This window comes from Rattus norvegicus, chromosome 3 (genome assembly GCF_021556685.1).
Source record: "Rattus norvegicus strain SHRSP/BbbUtx chromosome 3, alternate assembly SHRSP_T2T, whole genome shotgun sequence".
Classification (NCBI taxonomy): domain Eukaryota; kingdom Metazoa; phylum Chordata; class Mammalia; order Rodentia; family Muridae; genus Rattus; species Rattus norvegicus.
Window position 1 is genome coordinate 153579285 of NC_141536.1, and position 24194 is coordinate 153603478.

Sequence of the window (24194 nt, forward strand, 5' to 3'; positions counted from 1 at the left end):
GCAAGGCCCTGGGTTCGGTCCCCAGCTCCGAAAAAAAAAAAAAACCAAAAAAAAAAAAAAAAGAATGGGGGCAGTGGAGTGTGGAGGTGTGGGGTGAAGACAGTACTAAAGGTTCCTACGTGGTGGAGGGAGATGACTAAATCCCTTATAATGTTCTCTGACCGCCATACAGTCTAAGAGGGGAGGGAGTGAGGAGGAGGAAGAGAGCAGGAGAAGGAAGAGAGGAGGAGGAGGGGGAGGGGAAAGGCGGAGGGGGAAGGAGGAGGAAGAGAAATATGAATGATGACTAGTGGGTGGTACTGGGGGAGGCGACACCCAGAGTAAAGTGCCTGCCACACAAGCATGAGGACCAGAGTTCAAATTCTTGTTCCTGACACCTCCCTACCCCGTACCCTCTCGTAACGTTAATGGGGAATAGGGAGTGTCTCTAGTCTTCTAAGGGTTCTCAAGGAGCCTCTGATCCTATGAAAGGCTGGTCCAGATGGTAAATGCCTGTCTCCAGACTCTGGATGGAGCCGGGATGGGATAGAAGTCCGTGGGGACACGTGAGTGGCACGCATGGATGAGAGGATGGGATGCTGCCCCTATTCGTGGGAATTTCCTTCTCAAGAAAGAGAAACTGAGTAGGGAACTCATTTCCTTGAATCGCCTCCTGGCCCTTCAACTGTGGTCTTTCCCGTTTTCTGAGTTTGCGGTGATGCTGGGGACTTCCTTAGACCTCTCTGGAGAGGCTTTCGGTTCTGCAGAGATTCCCGGGGGTATTGGGGTGGTGGGGAACCAAGAGCGTGGCGCTCCCATGTTCCTAAGTAATCCTTCTCCCCTCTGCTCCCTTGCAATCAAGAGAGTCTTTAGCCCTGCTGTAGGTGGCTTTTGAGGTCCTGGTGGAGTGGGGTGGAAAAAGGGCTCCTTTTGAGACCACTCCTCGTTCTGCCACCTTGGTGCCCATCCCTTAAACTCCTGTGGGCAATTAGACTCCCGGGAAGGTCCTGGGGAAATCCCTGCTCAGTGACTAGCCAAAGATCCACCGCGATTGGTTCCCGAAGACCCCGCCCCCTTCCTGGGCGGGACTCCTAGAAAGGACTCTGAAGTGACTTGTGGCCTCGTTGGGACCCCTGTGATCTGGCTGCTCTGATCTCGCTCTGCAATGCTGCCTTTGCCTCAGCTGTGCGCGCTCTGGGGCTGCTTGTTGACAGCGGTGAGTGGTTTCTGTTCTAACCTCCTAGGGGAGTTAGGTCTTTGAGAGTGAGAGATGGAAAGAGGCGACAAGACTTCGGAGATGAGCGATCTTCCTAGTTGATTTGGGAAAAGCGGGAAGCGGTGAATAGGATGGGCAAGATCTCTCGGGTCTTGACTAGAAAAAAAAATGAGGTAGACTACCCCACTTTCCGCCTAGAAGGTTGGGTTTCTGCTCCACACAGTCCACAGAGGGCGCTTAGGGAGGGCGTTCCTACACAGCGGTGCCCGGACTGCTTTATTTGATCCAAGCCTGGGCTCAGGAGCTGGCCACAGAGACTGGAAAGGGTTAGCAGACAGGAAAGCCTGGTTAGGGGAAGGGGCGGGTCTGGCCTGTTTCCTGTCACTTTCCCATTGTGGACAGATGTCTGCCACCAGTGGTTATCTTCTGCTTGCCAGTAAGGGCCACTTTCAACTAGAGAATCTTGTGGGAACAAGCCCCCAGGTACCTTTTTGGTAAGAAGTAATTTAATAACGACCATACCTGTATCCTAGTCAAGCCAATCTAGAGAAATCGCCAAGTTTGTGTCTCTGCCTCTTGAACTTAAGATAGTACAGGAGACACTGGGACAATAAGGAGGAAGGGGGGAGGACGCAGAGGAGGAGGGAGAGGAGGAGGAATAGCTTTAGAACCCAAGAAGAGAGAAAGAGACCAGACTGGGTTTCTCCAGGCACCAGAAGGGCTCAGACCCAGTCAAGCAATCAAGCACGTCTCGGGGATTTTCAGTCAGCACTCGATTCACTTTTGGTTTAAATGTGTTTCTGCAGTTCCTCATTCTGGAGTCTGGGAATCCCCTGATTACCTGAGTCTCATCCCCTCTCCTCTGTTGAGGCTCCCCTGGCTTTCGAGCACAGTAGATTCTTTTTGGTTGGAGACAGGGACTTGGGTTATTTCATGGGCTTTGAATTGTCTATGCAGGAAGTCGTCCTGTTTCAGGCCTGGTTTACTGCAGCTGGGATAGTCAGTGACCTAAGCGCATACTTGTCAATCCTCCAAGGTCGCCTATCCCGGGTTGGCCTCAAACTCCTGATCTAGTCGAGAATGACTTTTAGTTTTTCTTGTTTCTGTTCATGCGCGGGTTGTGTGTTTGCATGCATTTGTGTGGGAACACATGTGTGCTTGCATGTGGTGGCCTGAAGTTCATACTGTGAGTCATTCTTGGACACTCTCCCCCCCTTACTCATCGGGACAGGGTCTCGATCAAACCTAGAGCTCCCCATATGGTAAATCTCACTAGTCAGCCTGCACTGGGGATCCCCTGCTTCTGCTTCCTGAAGCTGGAGTTATTGGGGGGGGCACTGCAAAGGCCTGGTGTTGCACATGTTTCTGGAGATCTGAATTCTGGCCCACACATTCACATGGCAAACACCTTACGAGCTCAGCCATCTCTCCTGTCCTTGAATCTCTGATCCGCCTGCCTCCACCTCCCCAGTGCTGGGACTACGGGCATGCACCACCATGCCCAGTTTTATGTGGCACTTACAATGGAACCTAGGCCTTCTTGTATGCTGGGCAGTCACTGTATCAACTGAGCTACATCCCCGGCCAGAGTAGACTCTGGCGTGTGGTCTGCCGAGGATTGATGTGGAGGTCGCCAACAGGAGAGGAACAAAAGTGAGAGACTCGCTTTCCTGGCTTTTACTTTTACCCTAAGCCAGTGGTTCTCAACCTGTGAGTCGTGACCCGGGGTGGAGTCTGAAGGACCCTTTCACAGAGGTCTTCTAATACTATCAGAAAACACCGATATTTGCATTATGGTCCAGGGCAGTAACAAAGTAACAATTATGAAGTAGCAATAAAAATAATTTTACAGTCCAGGGTCACCAGGACTTGAGGAACTGTGAAGGGCCACACCGTTAGCATGGTTGAGAAGCATTGCTCTAAGCAATGACTTTTAGGGAGACAGGATTCGGGAAGAGGGTGGAGTGCGTGAGAGAGAAGTGGATGAGGGCCTTTGGGAAGGATGGAGGAAGGAACAGGGGTGCGATGAAGGGGAGTCTGGACCACCTGAGAGCACAGTCTGCCCTCATAAGCCCCAATCTGGGCTCCAGGGAGGGGCTGGGCCCTGACAGAAATAACAGGTGCTCTTTACTGAGATCTTCCTGTGCATGGGGCTGTGAGCGAGACTGTGTATCGCCTTCATTTGAGTTCTCGCAACGTCTCTGTTACACAGATGACCAAACTGAGGCTCAGAAAGGGGAGGGGTTTTACCCAGTCTCTCGACGTCGATATGAATCTATGCCTGCCTGACTTCTGAGTTTGCCACTCACATGCAAGGGGTCTCCAAGCTGTGACCCTGAGACCTTTTGTGGGGGAAGGACCATTGCTTCGGGGCATGGAAGCTAGGGCTGACAAGCCATCAGAGGGAAGGTGTCTTTTTCAAAGATGCTATCGAGGATGTCCGCTGTTCTAGAAGGAGGGTAGGAAGTCTCCGGGAGTGCTTCCTGGGGATGATGCCCTGTAAGGGGCAGGCGCTGTCAGGGGCCTTTCATTAAGTGACTTACTGAGTGAGAGATCTCAATTTCCTGGATTCTGGACGGTCAGACAGTCACTAGGGTGCAGGACATCCAAGGAGACACCCAGCATCTATGTGTGTTGATTAAAGCTGCCATTTTTTCTGAGCACTGCCTTGGTAGGCTGCCAGGCCATGCGCCTGTGTTCTCTTGCAATCTCACAGTCTAACCTCCAGGGCAGGTGTTATAGTCCCATTTTAAAGGTGAGAACACAGGGCTGGCTAGAGAGATGGCTTAGTGGGTAAGAGCGCATGCTGGCTGCCAAATTCAGTTCTTAGTAGCCACATTATGCTGGTACATACATACAGCAACAAAAATAAAACAAATCTTTTTTGAATGTTGCGCTGTCTTCAAACACACCAGAAGAGGGCATCAGGTCCCATTACAAATGGTTGTGAGCCACCATGGGGTTGGCTGGGAATTGAACTCAGGCCCTCTGGAAGAGCAGTCAGTACTCTTAACCGCTGAGCCATCTCTCCAGCCACAATAAAAACAAATCTTTAATGATGAGGAAACACAGCCTAAGAAGCAAAGTAATTAGTACGTGACACAGAGTGGATTGTCCTGTTCTCAATCGTGGGCCCACACAATCCCTCACCGTGGCTGGTTCTAAAATGTACCTGGCTTTAAGGAGCACACATAGAAGCTGGAGGGGTAGCTTATGAGCATGCGCCACCCTTGCAGAGAACTGGAACCAGATTCCCAACACCCACATCCGGCAGCTCAGAACCACCGGCAGCTCTGGCTCCAAAGGCTACCTAATTCCCTCTCCTGAGGGTACCTACTCTCACACGTGCACACATCCACAGATTTACCTAAACTCGAGAATAAAATGAACCTTGTGGCTAGAGAGATGCTCAGAATGTTTGTTGCTCTGGGGGAGGACCCAGGTTCAGTTACCTGGCATCCGAATTTGGCTCACAACCATCCCTGACACTGGTTCCAGGGAATCCAGTGCCCTCTGCTGACCTTGAAGGGCACCAGGCATGCCTGGGGCATATTCACACCGCAGGCAAAACTCTTGGCCACGGAAAACAAATAAATCTAAAAACAGTTTTAAGGTCTTGAACGTCAAGGATAGGATCGTGGCTGAAGCGCTTGCCATGGAGGCCTGAGGAGCTGGGTTCATCCCCGGAATCCATGTGACTTAGTGTGGAGTTGCAGAAGCCCGAACTCCTAATGCTCCCTACTATGAGACAGGAAGGAGGTGGAAACACGAGGATCCCAGAAGTTTTCAGGCCAGCTAGCTGGGCATCTGCAACCAAAACAACAAAACAAACAAGGTGGGAGGTAATATTGACCAGTGTTGTATGCTTCAGTTGGGACAAGTGCAGGCTCCAAGTCACAAACGGGGCAGTGGGCATTGCGTGTCACACACACCAAAACATAGGCCCACTTTGTGGTTCTTAAAAAAGAAAACCTTTCACACTTTAAAAAAAAAGTGTAGTTTTCATCACATTTTTTATATATTATTGGTGTGCATGTACGCATGCGCACTAGAGTGCCACAGCGTGTGTGGAGGTCAGGGGAATATTTATGGAAGCCAGCTTTTTCTAGCATGTGGTTCTTAGGGACTGAACTCAGGCTTGGCAGCAAAAGCCTTTACCTGCTGAGCCATCTCTCCGGCACACCTCTCTCTCTGTGTCTCTGTCTCTCTCTGTCTCTTTCTGGTTTATTTGTTTGTATTTTTCTCTCTTCTTTTTTTAAGAAAAGATTTATTTAAGTATGTGAGTACACTGTCCCTCTCTTCAGACACACCAGAAGACAGCATCAGATCCCAGTCCAGATGGTTGTGAGTCACCATGTGGTTACTGGGAATTGAACTTGGGACCTCCAGAACAGCAGTCAGTGCTCTTAACCACTGAGCCATCACTCCAGCCCTGTTTGTATTTTTCAAGACAAGGTTTCTCTGTGTAGCCTTGGCTGTCCTAGAACTTGGTCTGTAAACCAGGCTGGCCTCAATCTCAGAGCTCCACCTGTCCCTACCTCCCGAGTGCTGGGATTACAGGTTTGCACCACCACTGCCCAGCAGACTATTTCTAAAAGTGTTTCGCCTCTGCTCTTTGATTTCTCTTTGAGGAGAAATCCTGAAAGGCTTCCCTGTGGAGGTGTTGCTGCTTTGGAAGGAAAGGCATCCTGGCAGCCAGGGTCCAAGGAATATCACAAAGTCACAGAGCACAACAAATCTCACACGAGAGATTTACTGGGGGAGAAACAAGAGAACGGCTGCCTCTGCTCAGGGGAGAAGCAATAGAGAACTGAACAGCAGGCAGGCTTATGCAGGGCGTCCTGGGGGAGTTCTCCAGCATGGAGATCTCCAGGGTGGGAACTGGTGAGATTTCATGCTCAGGGACTGGTGGGTTTTCACATTTTTTTTTCAAACTAGGAAGTGGGCTCAGACCTGTCCCCCTACAATCTCATTGTCTTTGTTCCTTAAAAAAATATTATTTCGTTGTTATTTCATGTGAATTGGCGTTTTGCCCTGCCTGTCTGTCTGTGTGAGGGTGTCAGCTCCCCTGGATCTGGAGCTACAGATAGTCGTGAGCTGCCATGTGAATGCTGGGAATTGAACCTGGGTCCTCTGAAAGAGTAACCAGTGCTCTTAACCATTGAGCCACCTCTCCAGCTCCTACCAATCCTTTTCTTACTCATTTAAAAAATGACACTTATTTATTTATTTATTTATTTATGCGCACGTGCACACACACACACACACACACACACGCACACACGCACACACGAGGTTAGACGCTAACTTTTGAGAGTTGGTTCTTTCCTTCTATTATGTGGTTTCTGGGGACTGAACTCCAGCTCTCAGATTTGGCAGCTTGACTGGCTGAGCTGTCTTGCTTCTTAGGTCTTCAAGGAGCAAGTCTCTGGAGCTAGATCAGAGTTAATGCCTTCCCCCCCCCGCCCCCACCTCTCTCTCTCTCTTTCTTTTGAGACCAGCTTTGTCTGTGTAGCTTTGGCTGTCCTGGAACTCACTCTGTAGGCCAAGCTGGACTCACAGAGATCCACCTGCCTCTGCCTCCTGAGTGCTGGGATTAGAGGCTTTCATCACCACGCTTGCTAGTTAATGCCTTTGAAAGACTTGCTAACCCCCCCCGACCCCCCCCCCACCCTTAAAAGTAAAATCAAGAGTAGACAGAGTCAAGGATCTCAGCAAGGAAAGCTATGAGCCGAGGCTTCAGAACCCTGTGAGGAATCTCTTGAGTGTATTTTTAGGGTTTCTTTTAATTTATAGGAAGTGATACTGGCTGTTCTCTTGAGGCAACAGTAGAAGAGTTACAGTTACAAGAAGTGTGTTTAAATTAGCAAGAAGCAGCTCATAGCATGGGTGGTACCCAGATGTTGTAGAAACAAGTGTTGAGAGTGACCTGTTGAATGCGTTGAATCCTGTCCCTGTGAGACTCTGTTCAGTGTTGCCCTCAGTGGAGTGATTCTTATCCTTCTGGTGGTGGGGAGCTGGGGACAGAAACCAGGAGAAGGACTGAGGCCAGCTTGAGCCAGCAGCCTCGGGGCTCTGGAAGAAGAACTGGAGTTCTCCCTTCCTGGTTGGTCTTTGGGAGCACTGAAGAGTCGTGCGCATCTGTTCGGATTAGAGGGTTCTGAGTTCTTGCTTTGTGAGATGGCAGGAAGACTCTATTTGGCAACCGAGTAAAGAAACCTAATAGACCTCATACTGTGGGGGCTCTCTTTTCTGCTTCGGATTTCCACATCTGCTGCAGCCCGTGTCTTGGCTAACTTTCAACGTGCCTGACAACGATCCCACTTCCGTTTTTAGGTCCATCTAGGACAGTGTGTTACGTGCAGTGACAAACAGTACCTCCAAGGTGGCGAGTGCTGCGATTTGTGCCAGCCGGGTGAGATGCTAGCCCTCCTGCCCTGTACCAAACCCTTTCCCTCTCATTTTGCGGGATACAGACCGCTTTGCTGGTGGACCCTTCCTTGATGCCAGAATGCCCCAGGCTTTCCCATTTCTTTCATCTCCCTTGCTCACGTAGGGTCCGAGATGTTCGTCCATTCCCAAGCTCCGATCCCTCCCCCAAGCCCTGGCTCCCCGGGGTTGTGACACAGTCTGAGTCCCAGGGTTGGCCCAACCTGCCTCATATTCTCTTGTTTTTTCAGGAAACCGACTAGTTAGCCACTGCACAGCTCTTGAGAAGACCCAATGCCAACCGTGCGACTCAGGCGAATTCTCAGCTCACTGGAACAGGGAGATCCGCTGCCACCAGCACCGACACTGCGAACTCAGTGCGTGGGGCTGCCGGGATGGGGGACTTGAGAACCGGGTTGGTATTCTTAATGCTGAAATCGCTCTGACGTTAGTGGCCAGGGTCTGTCCTGGTGAGTCGGGGTCTGGGTGGAAGGAGTTAGTTGATCGACATCTGTGCTAGGAAGAGTCAGAAAACCATCAGGTGATGTGAGGAGGGAGGTCCTTATTGTGACCCAGCGGGTTCTCCCATTTTCCTTCTCATCTCCGCTCAGATCAAGGGCTTCAGGTTAAGAAGGAGGGCACCGCGGTTTCAGACACTGTTTGTACCTGCAAGGAAGGGCAGCACTGCGCCAGCAAGGAGTGCGAGACGTGCGCTCAGCACAGGCCCTGTGGCCCTGGCTTTGGAGTCGTGCAGATGGGTAAGTGGCCCGGCCGTCCGGGGAGACAGTCAGCTCTGTGGTTGGCAGGGAAGAGCTGGGGGTGAGCTGTGGGCTTTTGGCCTTCAGAAGCTGAGGGCAGAGAAATTCCCACCAGGGCTGGCATCTTCCCTCCAGAGGGCATGGGCTCTTCTGCATTCTGACCTTAGCTCTGGGCAGCTTCCTGCTGAGTTGTGGCCTTCAGGGGCTGCACTGGGGTAAGGAGCTGAGGGCAGGCGCGGTGCCCTGCCCTGCTTGTCTACTGGCTCCCTTGGGAGTCAGACGCTGTGGCCCAGATGTCTGCTGATGCGTCCTCTCACATCCTGCCAGCCACTGAGACTACTGATACCGTCTGCCAACCCTGCCCGGTCGGATTCTTCTCCAATGGGTCATCACTTTTTGAAAAGTGTCATCCATGGACAAGGTATAAGGGCTGCCTCTCCCTAACCAATAGTAGGGTGGGTCCTGTCTCAGTCTCTTTAACCACCTGCTGTTCAGTCCCTGACACCCCCCCACCCCATACCCCAATAGCCTCACTTGTGAATGTGACCTTGTGGCTGGCCTAAGGGACACTTTGTGCAGTTTTTCTAGCCTGCTTTCACTTAGTTAATGGAGCCTGTTGATCTCCATATCTTCTTGAAGTCTCTCTTCTTAAGGCATCATGACATCCCTTTCTCCCCTTTTTAGTTCACTTTCTTGGTGGGTATGTGTGTGTGCATGTGTGTGCGTATGTGCATGCATGTGTGCATCCATGTATTTGCATGTATATGAATGTGTGTGCATGCATGTGTGCACATGCATGTGTATATGTGTGTGCATGCATGTGTGCACATGCATGTGTATATGTGTGCATGCATGTGTGCACATGCATGTGTATATGTGTGTGCATGCATGTGTGTATGCATGCATGTGTGTGTGTGTGCGCATGTGTGTGTGTGCATATGTCAGCTATCAACTTGGTATGTTGCATCTCAGGTACTATCCCCCCTCTTTTTTTAAGAGAGTCCCAGCACTGGGATTACAACCACTTGCCACCAAGCCTGGATTTTTTTTTTTATTGTGGGTTCTAGGGCTTGAACTCGGGGCCCTCGGGTTCACAGTGCTTTCCTGACTGAGTTACCAATGTCCCCAGCCCTTCTGGACTCTTACTTGTGTTTGTCAGGCTTTGTCTGTGTTCTCTAACCACTTCTTTCCACCTCTCCTTGACTGTCTTGTCTATATCTCTAGCTCCATCTTCCCCTGGATCCGTTGTTTGGTCCCCAGATAGTTAATTTAAGTCCCATTGCTGAATGTAATGGGTCACCAGCACCTCAGACTCTATACATCCAGAATGGGCCCCTAGCCAAGCCCTGAACCCCAAGTGACAGACAGGTTCTGGCTCCAGGCAGTCACACAGTGGGCTGCCCACCCTTGCCTTCACCTCCAGTCAATCAGGCCTGTTACATCTGGTGTGAATGCCTTGGGGATCCACCTCCTTACGCTCCAAAGTGGTCACGGGAGTCTGTGCCTCCTCACCGTGGTGTGGTGATGACCCTGTCTCCTCATAGACTCCCTGCCTTTGGTGTCCCTTGTCTGCTTCTGCACCGTGCTGCCATTGTGAGCTTCCGGAACCCCTTTTGGATCACAGCACTTCATGATTTAAAGCACATCATGGCTTTCTGCTGCCTTTGGGAGGAAGCCCAGACTCCTTGGAATGGGGCTAGGCCTTCCAGCTACATTTCCTGTCTTCCCCCACACCTTGCACCCTACACTCACACCCCTGGGCACACTGTTTACTCTTTTGCTTCGAAGTCTCCTGTTCGGGAGAAAACTTAAACACATGCCACGTTCCTTTTTTTACATTTCACATATAATTTTTTCTTAATGTGCAAACCTGTTCCCTCAGGCTGTTTCCTCACTACTCCTTCAGAGAGAGAGGGGGGGGGAGGGCAGAGACAGAGAGACAGAGAGAGGCAGAGACACAGAGAGACAGAGAGACAGAGATGGGGAGGGAGTGGTGAAGAGGGGGAGACAGAGGAATAGAGAGACTCTGCTAATAAATTGATACACCCCTCCCCTGCTGACAGACAGACAGACAGACAGACAGACAGACAGACACACACACACACACACACACACACACACAGGCACACAGGCACACAGGCACTGGTCTCTCTGTTTGGAATAGTGCCTCCTTGCGGCTTGCACTCATAGTCCTCACTGGTAGGTCTGGCTTACCACAGAGGCTCCTGTCCTGGGTCAAATGTGCATCTACCACACTCACTGCCCCACTTAGCTGGTGTGTGTTGCTGTTTCAACCTTTGTACCTCTTGGGGGACCCTTCTGATCTTCTCTGGGGATCCCGGCTTCTTATGGGGATTTCAGATGCCTCTACTCTCAGGAGGCTTCAGCCGATTTGTAAACCGATGAGTGCCTTTCTCACACAGGGCTAGAGCACGTGCTTTCTCTGAAGCCTCTCTTTCACCACATCCCGTTTTTCCTTTGCCATGTCCCTCTTCATCCAGCCCTCCCAGGACCACCCATCCCCATCCACACCTCACATCTCCACTCCTGTTCTGCCTCTGACTGCCCACTCTGCTGCAATGTCTCCTTCAGACTGGGAGCAGGTCCTCTCACTAGTTAGGTCATCTGGCTAAGTGCCAAGGACACTCTCTAGCTGCCTGCAGTTGCCCTGCCCGGAGCTGCTCACCACCACACATGGCACCATGTGACTTCTCTCCTGTCACACTGTTCCTGCTTAGCCGGGTCCAACTTACCCATCCTTCAATGCCTTGTGATCTTCCTTTCACAGAGGTCTTCCCAGAAGACCCTGAAACCAGAGCTTCTTAATGGGGACCAGTTTTGCTCTCTGTGGGGGCATTGGCCACATCTGGTCATCTTCCTGATGCTGTACTTGGTGAGGGGGCTGTTTCTGGCATGTACTTAGTGGAGGCAAAGGCTCTGTTAAATGTTCTGTGTAGGAGATTTCCCAGGTGCCAAGGTTGAGAAGCCCCACCTTAGACCACCCCAACCCCTCCTGTTCCTACTACCTACACTCCTGGCTATCTGCATTTCAATATGGCCGTAACCTTTCCTTTCTGTGGGCTTCTGTTCTTCCCCTTCCCTTAATGACTGTCGTGGGATGTCGCTATAATCACATGCTCAGTGAACAAGGACTTGCAGCTGGCTGGGTGACTCCCCTGGGCTTGGAAGTCTTATGGTGGGGAGCCCTGTTTCTCTTTCTCTCTCTTCTCCCTTCTCTGCCTGTGTGTGAGTGCATGCACATACATGTGTACACATGTGTCTGTGCAGCTGTGAAGATCAGAAGCTGATGGTCCTACGGGAAGGAACAAGTCAGACTGATACCCTCTGTGGTAAGTCCAGGGGAGAATGGGTCTTGCCAAGTGTTTGGGAAGCAGGGAACTGAGGAGAGACTGAGGCATGCAGGAACACTGACTTGGGTAGGAGTGAGAACAAGATGCAGTTTGGGGTATAGTACCTTAGCTCCTGTCTTGGGTCATATCCCTTGTTTGAGCCTCAGTTTCTTCAACTATAAAATGGGTTGACAGCACCTCCTTCCTTCCTCCCTCCCTCCCTCCCTCCCTCCCTTCCTTCCTTCCTTCCTTCCTTCCTTCCTTCCTTCCTTCCTTCCTTCCTCCTGTTGTGTAAGTGCCTGACATGGAATTTTGCAGTTTGGAAACTGCTGCCTCTCCCTTGAGGTTCAGGTACATTGTGACAGTGTCGTCTGCTGACCTCAGTTTAGATGCTAGGGTGTGATGCTCAACCAGTCCCCATGGATCATCACAAACTCAGATAACAGAAACCAGGCCATCACTGAATGAATGAAGGCAGAGAAGGGTAAGAGAGCTAGGTCTGGTGAGCCGGCCTGTCAGGCTGAGGCAAGAGCTTGGTAAGTTCAAGGCTAGCCTGGGCAACTTAGGAAGATACTGTTCCAACACAGAAAATCTTGTTATAAAAAGAAGGCTGCTGAGATGATTCAACAAGTTAAGCTCTTGCCTGATGGCCCAGCTTCCATCCCCAGAGTCCATGTAAATGTGGAAGGAGAGAACCAGCTCCTAAAAGTTGTCCTCTGACCTCTGCATGTACAGCATAGCACACATATCATGTACACGAACACACACACAATAATAATAATAATAATAATAATAAATTAAAGTTTAAACATGTTTCTAGGGCTGGAGAGGTGGCACTTGCTCCTCTTACAGAGGACCTGGGTTCAGTTCCCAGCACCCACACCAGGCAGTGTACAACTGTTCATGACTAGCTCCTGGGGATCTGATGTTTCTGCTGGTACCAGGCACACACACAGTGCACATACATACCTCTAGGCACTTTCAGATATACATAGATACAAATAAATACAAATTTAAAAACTTATCAAAAAAGTAAGAAGAGAGCGAGGGGGTTGGGGATTTAGCTCAGTGGTAGAGCGCTTGCCTAGGAAGCGCAAGGCCCTGGGTTCGGTCCCCAGCTCCGAAAAAAAGAAAAAAAAAAAAAAGAAGACATCAAGAAGGGACAGTAAACAAGAGAAAACAACATTTTGAGATGATGCTAGAAAAAAAGCAAAAACATATTTTAAAAAAACCCGTGGTTCACAACATAGCAAACTTTTAAATTAAGTAGGAGTTGACCTGTCCAGACGCATGACCTTGCCTACCTCCTTCATCCTAACCTTGGCCCTGCTTCCGATACGAGTTTATTTAAAAGCCAGGTAGCCACCCATGGGCCTGTGCTTGTGTCACTGGTGTCTGCCTCCTGACCTATGAGCTAGGTGGAGTAGTATAGGCATGAGAACCCCAAGTTCAAGACCAGCCTAAACCACTTAGAGAGACCCTGTCTCAAAGAGGACTTACCTTTATGACTCTGTGTGTGTGTGTGTGTGTGTGTGTGTGTGTGTGTGTGTGTGTTTGCACCCTTTGCCTCTGAGACCAGCTGCCATTTATTTGGTCTTTTCATTTGTTACTTAGAATAGCAGTGAAGACATAAGAGATACTTTATTTCTCTCCTCCATCCTTTGCAGCAGATGTAACAATTCAGGCGCAGAGCTGCACAACCCAGTGTGGGGGAAGGGTGAAACAGGCAGGCAGGAGGTGTCCCGTCACCACACAGCTGATGAAAGCCAGATGGGGAGTTAGCTAACTGGGGGCTTATCATCCCAACTGCACTCTTCCAGGGCTAGAGAGACAGCTCAGAGGGTAGGAGTGTTTACTGTGCAAGCATGAGTGAGGCATGACCACACCACATGTCACTGTGACCTTAATACTATGTCCTGGCACTAGAAGGAGAATTGTAGTTTGTTGCATCACAGACTAGCTCCAGGCTCAGTGAGAGACTCTGTCTGGGTGAAATATGGTGGAGCAGGAAACCCTCATCTTCTTCTGACCTCTGCATATATGCACAGGTACACACACCTGAACACGACTAGGCTCACATACACCATAACCCCACCCCCAAAGATGGACTCTCTCAATGGATAAACATTGGCGAGTACCATAAAGTATTTTAAAAGTTCCCATAGTGGCCACATTATCCACAATGCTACTGCTCAAAAGCTCTGATATCAGGAGGCCTGAATTTTGGGAGGATAGAGCTGCTTTGGGCAGCACATGCCAGTGGGAGCACCCACCAGTGGGAGCACCCACCAGTGGGAGCACCTGCCTGTGGGAGCACCTACCTGTGGGAGTATCTGCCAGTGGGAGCACCTACCTGTGGGAGTATCTGCTAGTGGGAGCACCTACCTGTGGGAGCACCCACCAGTGGGAGCACTCGACGTCTGTCTCTCCAGGTTTCCAGCCCCGGATGCGAGCCCTGCTGGTCATTCCCGTCGTGATGGTCATCCTCATCACCATCTTTGTGGTTTTTCTCTATATCAGTGAGTACTCAGGAGGGGGAAGTGAGGGAGGATTCAGCTCTGCAGAACAGAGGCAGTGATTAATCTTGACTCGACCTCCCCATGTCCCACCCCTTCTTCTTCTCACTAGAAAAGGTGGTCAAGAAACCAAAGGACAATGAGGTAAGCCATCCCTGAGGAAGAGAAGCTGAAAGAGTGATTGGTGGGCAGGTAGGGAGGCACATGGTGCAGGGAGACAGACTATTACTCCGTGAGCGAAGAGCTTGTATTGGATCCTCAGTGCGGATCCAATATCCATGGAAAAGGCCTCTCATGCCAACGCTGTGGCGGGGAAGTGGACACACAGATTTCTGGAGCTTGCTAGTCAGCCACTGGCTACTCCAGTTTCCAAGAGAAACCCTGACTCAGAAAATAAGGGTTGAAAGTGCAAGAAGACACAGGATATTGACCTCTGGCCTCCAATAGTGCGTACATGGGAGTGTGGACCCTCTACCCCTTGCAATACGCCCAGTACCACATTCCGCATGCGCATGCGCACACATGCACAAACAGGTTCAGGGTCTGTCCCTGGAGCACGTAGGGTGACAGTGGGCTACTCTCACCCCCACCCAACCCTGCTTCCAGTCCTCATCCCTTCCTCCTACCCAATCGTTTCCCCCTAGGGCGGAGCTGGGCGCCGGCAGAGTAACCCAGGCTGTGCTTTCCCCAGCATTGAATGCGGGGTAAGTCCCGCCTTCAGGGACCAGTAGGTGGAACCAGAGGGGCAGCCTCTCCTCCGCTGCCCGGCAGTGGCTCTGGAAATTTCCTGCCAAATTTCATGTGTCCAGCAGGGGGCAGGAGGCATCCAGGAAATCAGCTTTGATACCCCCATCCTCCCACCCCAGTGGAAGGGATTCTACTCTTCAGAGGCAGGATGGCTCTGTGGCTAGAGGTGACCTTGGATCTCATACTTTGGCTCTCCAGGTCTTACCCCCTGAGGCTCGAGGACAAGATCCTGTGGAGATAGAAGATTATCCCGGTCACAACACTGCTGCTCCAGTGCAGGAGACGTTGCATGGGTGTCAGCCTGTTGCACAGGAGGATGGTAAAGAGAGTCGCATCTCAGTGCAGGAGCGGCAGGTGACAGGCAGCATGGCCTTGAAGCCCCTGGTCTGAGCCCTGGAACTGTTTTGGAGGTGATGGTTCCGGAGCAGAGGCCTGGCTCTGACAGCCGCTGACTTTTGAAGTTTGAGAGGAGCCAAGGCAGAGCCCGGTGCAGCTAACTTTCGTGCCTGCCCCTGTCATCTCTCGACTTGCTTTTTAAAGATGGAGGAAAAGCTTTGGCGTCAGGGGTCCGCAGTAATATCTACAGAGTGCAGCAATGCAGGCCCAGAGATGTCTTGCTGCGGTTTTCACTGTAAGGAGTCGTGGACACGGGAGTCCATGACTTGTGGCTTGTGCTGCTAGAAGGCACCTGGTTGCCCAGCAGCCGGGGACTGGCTAAATAAATCTGTAATTATTTATACAATGGGGGTCTCAGAAACACTAGCAGGTGGGGCAGAAAAGAGGAAGTGGAATGATGGGTAGAGAAACAGCTTTTTAAATCACATTCCGGGCTGGAGAGCTGGCTCAGCAGTTAAGAGCACTGACTGCTCTTCCAGAGGTCCTGAGTTCAATTCCCACCAGCCACATGGTGGCTCACGACCATCTGTAATGGGATCGGATGCCCTTCTCTGGTGTGTCAAGTGACAGTGTACTCACATACATAAAATAAATAAATCTTAAAAAAACAACAATAACACACACACACACACACACACACACACTCTAAGGCAGGTGAGATGGTTTTTGTGGATAAGAGACCTTGCCGCCAAAGCTTACTGTCCTGAGGGCTGTCATTTGACCTCTATGTGTGCTCTGTGGTACATGTATGTGCACATATCTTAAGATGGATGTGATAGTGTACTGTAGAAATTATTTAATCCTGACCGGGGGTTTCTACCACTTAGTTTGTGGATGAAAGACACACACACAACCTTTATATTTCTAATAAGCCTTAAATAGCACAAGAGCTGGGCAGATACCTACCCTCTGTGCTCTAAGAATCTACTTCCCTAGCAATAACCCTGAGTTACTACTTATCATGTTCTCGTAAACTCACCTAATCCACGGTGGCTTCTCTCTCCTCCATTCACCTTCTTCTCCCTCTTGGTTCTCTTCCAACCCCAAGCCTGGGAATCCTAAACCCCGCCTATGTCTCTTCTTCCCAGATATTGGCTGTTGGCATCTTTATTTACTAATCAGAAATAATTTGAGGGTCCGGTCAGTTTGGGGGTTCTACAGTATGGACTCCAGGTCTTAGGGATCTACACTTAGCATTACAATACACAGCAAGATCAAACCTCGACAGATGTACAACGGTAACCCTAGTATTCAGAAGGAGGAGGGGAAAGAAGAGGAGGAAGAGGAGGAGGAAGAGGAAGAGGGAGAGGAGGAGGAGGAGGAAGAGGAGGAGGAAGAAGGAGCAGGAGGCTAGACTTGGATATATAGTGAATTCAAGGTCAGCCTGGGTTCCATGATACTGTCTTAAAAACAAACATTAGGGGCTGGGGATTTAGCTCAGTGGTAGAGCGCTTACCTAGGAAGCGCAAGGCCCTGGGTTCGGTCCCCAGCTCCGAAAAAAAAAGAACCAAAAAAAAAAAATAAAAACCAAACATTAAATATCAACAACTTCTCCCAGCAACACAAAGTCACACACCCTTCAAACAATTTTTATATACGTCCTGACAGTATGTAAGCGGACTACACAATTGTATTTGAACACAGTATATATAGATATGGAAGGAAAACTATCATACCGTGAATGCCTGTGTGTGTCAAACAAAGATTTCTGATGAAGCATTGAAAACCCCAACTGCCACAGTGGTCTAGAGAGATGGATAGGTCAGGGGTTAAGAGCAGGAGTTCCTGCAAAGGCTCTTGGTTTCCAGCACTCACTCAGGGGCTCCTAGCCATCCACTTTCAGGAGCTCTGACATCTATGGACACTGCACACATGTGATACATGTACCACACAGGCAGACCACTTGTACACATAATATAAACGAACTATTTTTTTTGGTTCTTTTTTTTCGGAGCTGGGGACCGAACCCAGGGCCTTGCGCTTCCTAGGTAAGCGCTCTACCACTGAGCTAAATCCCCAGCCCCTATTTTTTTTTTAGAAAGACCGCCTGTGGTCCAAGGAGGGCAGGTGGGAGTGTTGTGTTTCCCATAATGCTTCATTATTTTTTCCAAAAGAACAGTAGATTCACACGATGTTTACATAATTTTAAAATATCAAACATGTACAAAGGAGACTAAGGGTAGACATGCTTGGTGATGATATTCCGAATTTGCTATCAGGCTGGAAGAATTAGGATATTTTCTAAGCTTAAGTAAGAGTGTCCCCAGACTGCTGTGTCCCCAGGGAGTTTGGCCTGTGTGCTCACATTCAGCAGAAAGCTTGCAAGGCTTCAGGTACACGGAAGCAGCCTTACAGGACAAGCAGGGTCTGTGTCCCTCCCTGTTCTGCCGGCATGGACATGGCTACAGAGAAGGGCAGTGTCTTGCCATCGGTGACAGTGCTGCAGAGCAGCCCATGAATTTTTGGCTCCAAGCTGCTCCAAGAGCTGTCTCTCTGCTTTCCAGAACCATTGTGGGCAACAGCGTTCAGGGAGATCCTGGGTCTCCCCCCACCAACTCCCCGCTGCCTTCTGACCTCCCCAAGTTTCCCAGTCAGATGGTGCCCTCTCCTGCCCCACGACAACATCTCAGGATAAAAATAGACCATCCTGTTCTCTTTTCCTGCTGTGCCAACTGAGGGGGAGCCTAGCCAGGAGGAGCAGCAGATGGAGCAGAGGGGAGGGAAGGAAGGCTGGGGGACAAGTCAGGGAAGGAGGAGCCGTGCCAAGGAAGCGCCTTAAAGAGTATTCCTGCACAGGCTCCTACTGAGGCTTAACCCATGGGTCTCAGGCTGTTGGCATTCTGCTGTTTGGAGAGTGTGGATGGCAGTGGCTGGTCCTGATGGAGGTTGGGGATGCTGATGGGGTGGGGTGCAGCTGAAAGCCAAGAGAAGGACACCTGGCTTTGGCATTCTTCCCAGAAGAGCTTCCAGGGCCATTTGGTGGAAGCTTCAGTTTAGAAAGCAGAGAGAAATATGACAGAGGGAGAGGGGACTTTGGGGTCTAATACTCATCCCCTGCCTTGAGCCCAAATGTTGGTGGAACCAACTTCCGTGGCAGGGTGTGTGTGTGTGTGTGTGTGTGTGTGTGTGTGTGTGTGTGTGTATACACGCATGTGTGTGTGTTGGATGGAGGCAAAAGACTCATCTCCCACCTGTTACCTGAGTGATCCTGGGCCAGTCACTGCCACCCCTCTGCCTCTGTTAGAGGGCAGCTGTCACCTCCTCATGGCAGGTGCTGTTGGCGATGGTTGCTTCCAGACTCTCCTCCAGGTTACAGGCTCTTGGATTTGAAGGAACAAAGTGACCGACTGTGAGGGTTGCTGAGTGACAGATTGCTGGGCCATACCTCCCCATGTTTCTGGCTCAGATCTGGGACCAGGACCAAGAATTTACATTTCCAGCAAGTTCCCCAGGTGGTCCTGATGCTGTGGGATCAGAGAACTTGGAGAACAGCTGCCCTTGGCATTCGCACTGCTGAGTCGGCAGTGGGCTTCCTGTTGGCTTTGGGATCGATGTCTGGGGCTTCCCCCGTCCTGAATACTTTTGTGGCTGTTGTGGCTGCAGGCCAGGCTGGGGACAGCTAGGAGAGTTAGTTCCCAGGAGCACACACTGTCTGTCCAGCGAATTGAGAGAGTGTCTTATGCATGCCACGGTGACCTGAAACTCCTCACTTAGCAGAGGAGGCCGGCCTTGAACTTCTGACCCTCCAGTGTTGGGGTTATAAGCATGTGTCACCACACACAGTTCAGTGCCATTTAAGGGACAAAACCTGAGACTTTATGCATGTCAGGCAAGCATTATGTCTGCTGAGCTGCGTCTTGTCTCTCAGGGGTGACCACACCCCATTTCCCTGGAGTGACGTAACCCCACGTGTCCACAGCGGAGCATTTTCCTGCTGGCTTCTGTCTGTCACTTTCTCAGTTCAACATGCTCTCTGGCTCAACTCCCTGACGCACTGTCTGCCTCCATTCGTGTCTTTGGTCAAGTTTCTTCCGAAAGTCTACAGAGTCAAGCACAGGAAAGTAACTCTCATATCTTTTAGCAACCCTACCAGAGGGAAGAGGTGGGCAAGCTCTGGTTCTAACACAGCGTGGTCCCGAGCTGTCTGGGATGCCTAGAGTTCCCTACAGTACATCTGATGAATGACTGGTTTTCTAAGGGTCCTGCCCAGCCTAAATATTATAGGGAGGACCAGCGGGGTGGGGTGGTGGGGGTGGGGGTGAGGGCTACTCCTTTAGTGGAAGATGGAGGGCTGGCTGTGAGACTGTCAGTGTCCAGCAGGTGGCAGCAAGGTAACATCCTAAAGTCCTTGGTGGCTGCTTGGCAGTCCTGGGTGATACTGACTCGGCTTTGAGCTGGCTCTGCACAGGGCCCACGCTCTGGAAATGAGGCCTGTCCTTCTGTCTTACTCACTCCTCCGTTCTGATTAGAACTCAACAGGCAGTCTCAGTCTGACCACTCATTGTGAGGTGTGGGCTCTTACTGCACCCATTTCACAGATGGGGCTTAGAGGCCAAAGAACTTGTTTGGATTTAGATCTGAGTTCACTCCCATCAAGACTGGGACAAATGGGAGTCTGAGCTGGGCAACCAATCAGGAGAGGAGGTAGGGCTGGAGACTAGGAAGGATGAGGCTACCCGGGCCAAGATCCCTTCCCTGGGGCAGAGTCTATCATTTCTTAAAAGTGCTTCTCAGGAGGAATGAGAGAGTTGTGCATTGTTTCTCAACACGCAAATGCAGCTGATTTCACAATTTAAAGGTCTTGTTAATTGCCCAAGACATCATAAATACGGAGGGTTTAGGATGGAAAGACAGGGAATCTCAATTCTCAATGTATACAATCCTCTGCTCGGCACACACACACACACACACAGAGTTGTGTGTCTGTGTGTATACATATGAAGTTCTGACATCCGGTAGAATGCTCTAAGCACATTGTCTTCATCCTCTGCCATTCAGGAGGTTGGATGAAGCCCTGGGGGCTTAGGCTGTACTTGGTGCACAGTGACCTGGGCCCAAGGCACTGAAACCAAAGACTTGGACACTGCTTTTGGGCCTCCTAACTAGGTACAATGTGCCCTGAGGTGGCCATTCTCCAGGTGTGCTTACACAGATACCCTCTTGCAGACTCAGGCCTTGCTCCTTGGGCAGCAGAAGTTATTAAAGGCTGTGCCCTGGAGGACTGCTCTCCCCTGGAGTCAGCCGGGCGTAGAAAATTACGAACCCGCCCGCAGGGCTGGGGAGATGCAGTTTTAATTTAAAAAAGGGGGTGGGGAATCATGTTGCCGTTTGGGGTGGGGAGATCCTTTCTAAAGGAGGCTTTTCTGGAACTAGTAGTGTTGTAATACAGAGATTCTAGAAAGATCTCCCAGCAGATGTTGCTGTAGGGCCAGCGGCCTGGGGACTGTGCTTCCTTCCCTTGCCTGCCTCTTCCCGGCAGCAGGCACATCCTGCTGGGCCTTGGTACTCAGCTGGCCGTCCCAACCTCCTCCTCACGCCAGGCCTCCCTCCCACTTCCTCCAGGGACCGTCTGGCCCTCTGCTCCATCCTCCCCCTTCCTGCCCACCTCCTTCATCCCCGGCCCCTCCATCTCGCACAGGTTCTCTTTCGAACAAGTGTTATTGTTTTGGCTAATTATAAAAGTCATACTCCCGCCTCACACCCCCATCCAAGCAACAAACAGGGCCAGGAAAACAAGGCCACCTGTGCTCCTCCCACCATCCTGCCAATCACAAGGTAGGTCCTTTCAGAATTGCTTTCGATGCCGCAAATAGTTTTAAAACTTGAGATATTATTATAGGCACTGTTTTGTAAGCAGCTTTCTCTGCTTAGTGGGATACACCAGATGTCTCTCCGTGCCAATAAATATATATAATACAACATGCTTTTAATCGCTGCGTATTCCGTTTGTGGGGCAAGCTTCTGACTCGCTAGGGAGCCCCGATATTGCTGGACTAGAGGCTCACTTCCTCTGGAGCGTCCTGGGCTCGCTCTCTCTCCTCCCTTATCCCTCAGTCTATCTCTTCCATTTTCTTTCCATCCGCTCCCTCTACTTCTTTCCTGCCTCCTTCCTTGACATCTCTGGCTCCGGCTGTTTTCTTCGAGCTCTCTGCACCCCGCCGAGGGCTGAGGGGGTCGTCTGTGTTTAACACCCGTTCCCCTGTGTCAGACGTGTGCCGTCTCATTAGCTAGCCTGTCCCCCCAAGTGAGGCAGGCAGGAGCCACTGTAGCAGCAAGAGGCCTAATTGAATGTAACTAATTATTCACTCCCTTAAATGGGCCTGGGAGGGACGGAATTACTCACTCCGAACTGGGGAGACAGGGAACTGGCCGGCTGGCAAACAAATCCTGGGGCCTGCGGAGAGGCCTCTCCTTGGAATACTAATTAGGGCAGGAGTGATGAAGGCAGGCGGGCAGAAAAGCCTCTTCTGCGTTCTGCCTCGCGAAGGATTTCAGGGGTCTGGAGGGGAAGGGATTCCAGTATGGACCCTGGGACAGCGTTACTGTGTGTGGAGTCTGGGCTGGGCGCCGGCAAAGGCTAAGTGTGTGGAACTGGGAGGGAATGAGTGGGACAGAGGTGCTGTTGGTACCAGGGGACCCAGATAGCTAGGAAGATGCCTCTCTAGTCCCCATGGCTGCCCCGTGCCGGCTCTATACTGAAGGTCAGAAGTCTGCAATACTGGAGAGCTACATTATCTCGAGGAAGTAATCCGTTCCGCTAGGGTCAAGCTGGCGACTCAGTTCGGGGTAACTGCAGCTCTTGGCCCTAGGATGGTCCTAGGTGAAGACTTGACCATGGGGATCTCTGCTCCTACGACATGGGCCTTCTCTCCGTTCTCTCATCTAACAGATTCCCAATCACCTCCAGCTCAGGACTGTGAGGAACAGCCTCACAGGGAGCCAGGGAGGTGGGACCTCAAACCTGAGGGGCTCTGGGACTGCACAGATGAATCAGGCTTGGGGAGGGGGGTACAGACTAGAGAGAGGATAAGGGAGTGTTGGGTGTGATGGATTCAGTAACTGCAACTCCAGGAGCTGGCCCCCACCTCACCCCTTCCCCGAGCATCTTCCACATTACCTCATTCGGTCTTACCAGCCATCCCTTCACTATGTGTGGTTAGCCTAGGGGAGTAAGGTCAGCTCAGAGAGGTTGAGCAAGTGACCCCAGGCCACACAGAAGAGTGTGTGTACCATTGCAAGCTTTAGCCATGTCCCAGTCTCTCTATTCTTCTGATGCTGCTACACTTCTGGGATTGAGCCTCTCATCTCTTCTCCAGCAGGTATTAATACAAGCCAGCTACCATTCTGTGTGTGCTCACTCATTAGATGGCCGCCCGTGTGCCTGTACGTGCGTGCGTGCCTGTGGGTTTGTGTTCGTGTGTTTCCTCCTGAAAAGGAGCTGGCTGTCCACAAATCCCTATTCCAGTGCAGCAGGATGCCTCCCGCTGACCATCTAGAGGAGAATCGAAGAGCTGCCCTGTCCCCCAGCAGCTCTGGTGCCCATTCAGTCGATGTCGCCCTCTCCCTGTGGCTGAGGGCTGGGGAGGGGCGGGAAGGTGTGTCCTGCCAGCCAAGTGACAAGAAGCCCAAGTTACTTGGTAACAGAGGTGACCACCATGCACTGGGCTTTAGGGCAGGGGATCCCCCTCCTTTCCCAGCATTCCTGCTGCTCCTGCCCCCAGTGCAGGTGGCAGAGAGAGATGGACTGTTGCCTCATGACCCCCTCCCTCATCAAGTAGGGTGTCCTGTGAGCTTCACAGAGGGGCAGCAGATTTATGAGCCCGATGTTGATTCCGTCACCTTGCTGGCCAATCCATCTTTCTGGAGCCAGGGATAAAATGAAATTATCGTGAAATAAATCCATGCAGATGGGGGAGGGACAGGCAGGAGGGGCGGCAGGGGGTGGGCAGCAGAGGAAGCTAGGCTCTAGGTGGAAGGTACCCCCTGCCGCTCCACTGAGTTCAGAGAAGGAACTTGGCTGTAACCCTCCCTCCGAGGTCTGGGCTTGGGGCAGATCTGTGCCTGAGCCTCAGCTTTCTCTGGAGCCCTGGAGTTAGCAGGGCTGTCATCTCAAGGGTCCAATATAGGACCCCTGGGTTTCTGGTGGACTCCTGAGTCACCCACATGTCCTGGCAGAGCTCCTGGACCAGGGGAAAGGGAGGTAGAAAGGGAACAGTGAGGACCAGGCTCCTGTGTGATGTCCATTGTAACTGTTCCTTGTGATAACTGCCATAGGAAAGGGAGGGGGTGGCGTGGATGTGGTGGAGTGTGGTCCTCAGAGATCCCCAGCTGGGCTTAGCATTAATTCTTCAGTTTTGGGGTCTGAGGGGCTATTGTGTGGCTGCACAGAGAGCACAGGGACAGGTGTACAACAACTGGGCACCCGTCTTAGGGCAGGGTAAGGGTTGAGGCAGTATGTCCCAAAGCCCCGCCTCTCCTCCTTGTTGGGCCCTGAAGACTGGCTTTAGGCTACTTACTGAATCAGAGAGCAGCGCTGATGTCCTTAGCACACTCTGCGGGGGGTGGGGGTGCGGGGTAAGCATAGGGCCTGCGTGCCTGACCTTCTACCCACAGTTCCTAGGGGACCCCTTCTCCCAGAAGCTGGAAGCCAGTTCAGCCTCCCACGCAATGCCATCCCACAGAGCAGCCGTGAGGTATCTCACTGGGTGGGGTAACCCCCACCTCCACTGCTGGCCTCAGGAGGCCGCTGTGGCATTGGGGGTGATAGGGACAAGGTCATTAGTACCTACTGCTTTGAAGGCTG

General features: G+C 51.3%; 1 protein-coding gene across 9 annotated transcripts; it reads left to right on the forward strand.

The window, feature by feature from the left end:
• The first annotated feature begins 1063 nt into the window (after nt 1-1063).
• Nucleotides 1064-15999, forward strand: Cd40 (CD40 molecule). 9 transcript variants are annotated; one of them, NR_197228.1, is given in 10 exon segments: nt 1109-1195; nt 7532-7610; nt 7876-8001; nt 8236-8382; nt 8710-8803; nt 11671-11732; nt 14165-14251; nt 14366-14392; nt 14893-14952; nt 15194-15999. NR_197228.1 is itself a non-coding variant. In NM_001431500.1 (10 exon segments), coding segments are annotated over 10 exon segments (930 nt in total). In that variant the 5' UTR covers nt 1109-1144; the 3' UTR covers nt 15386-15999.
• Nucleotides 16000-24194: the final 8195 nt, after the last annotated feature.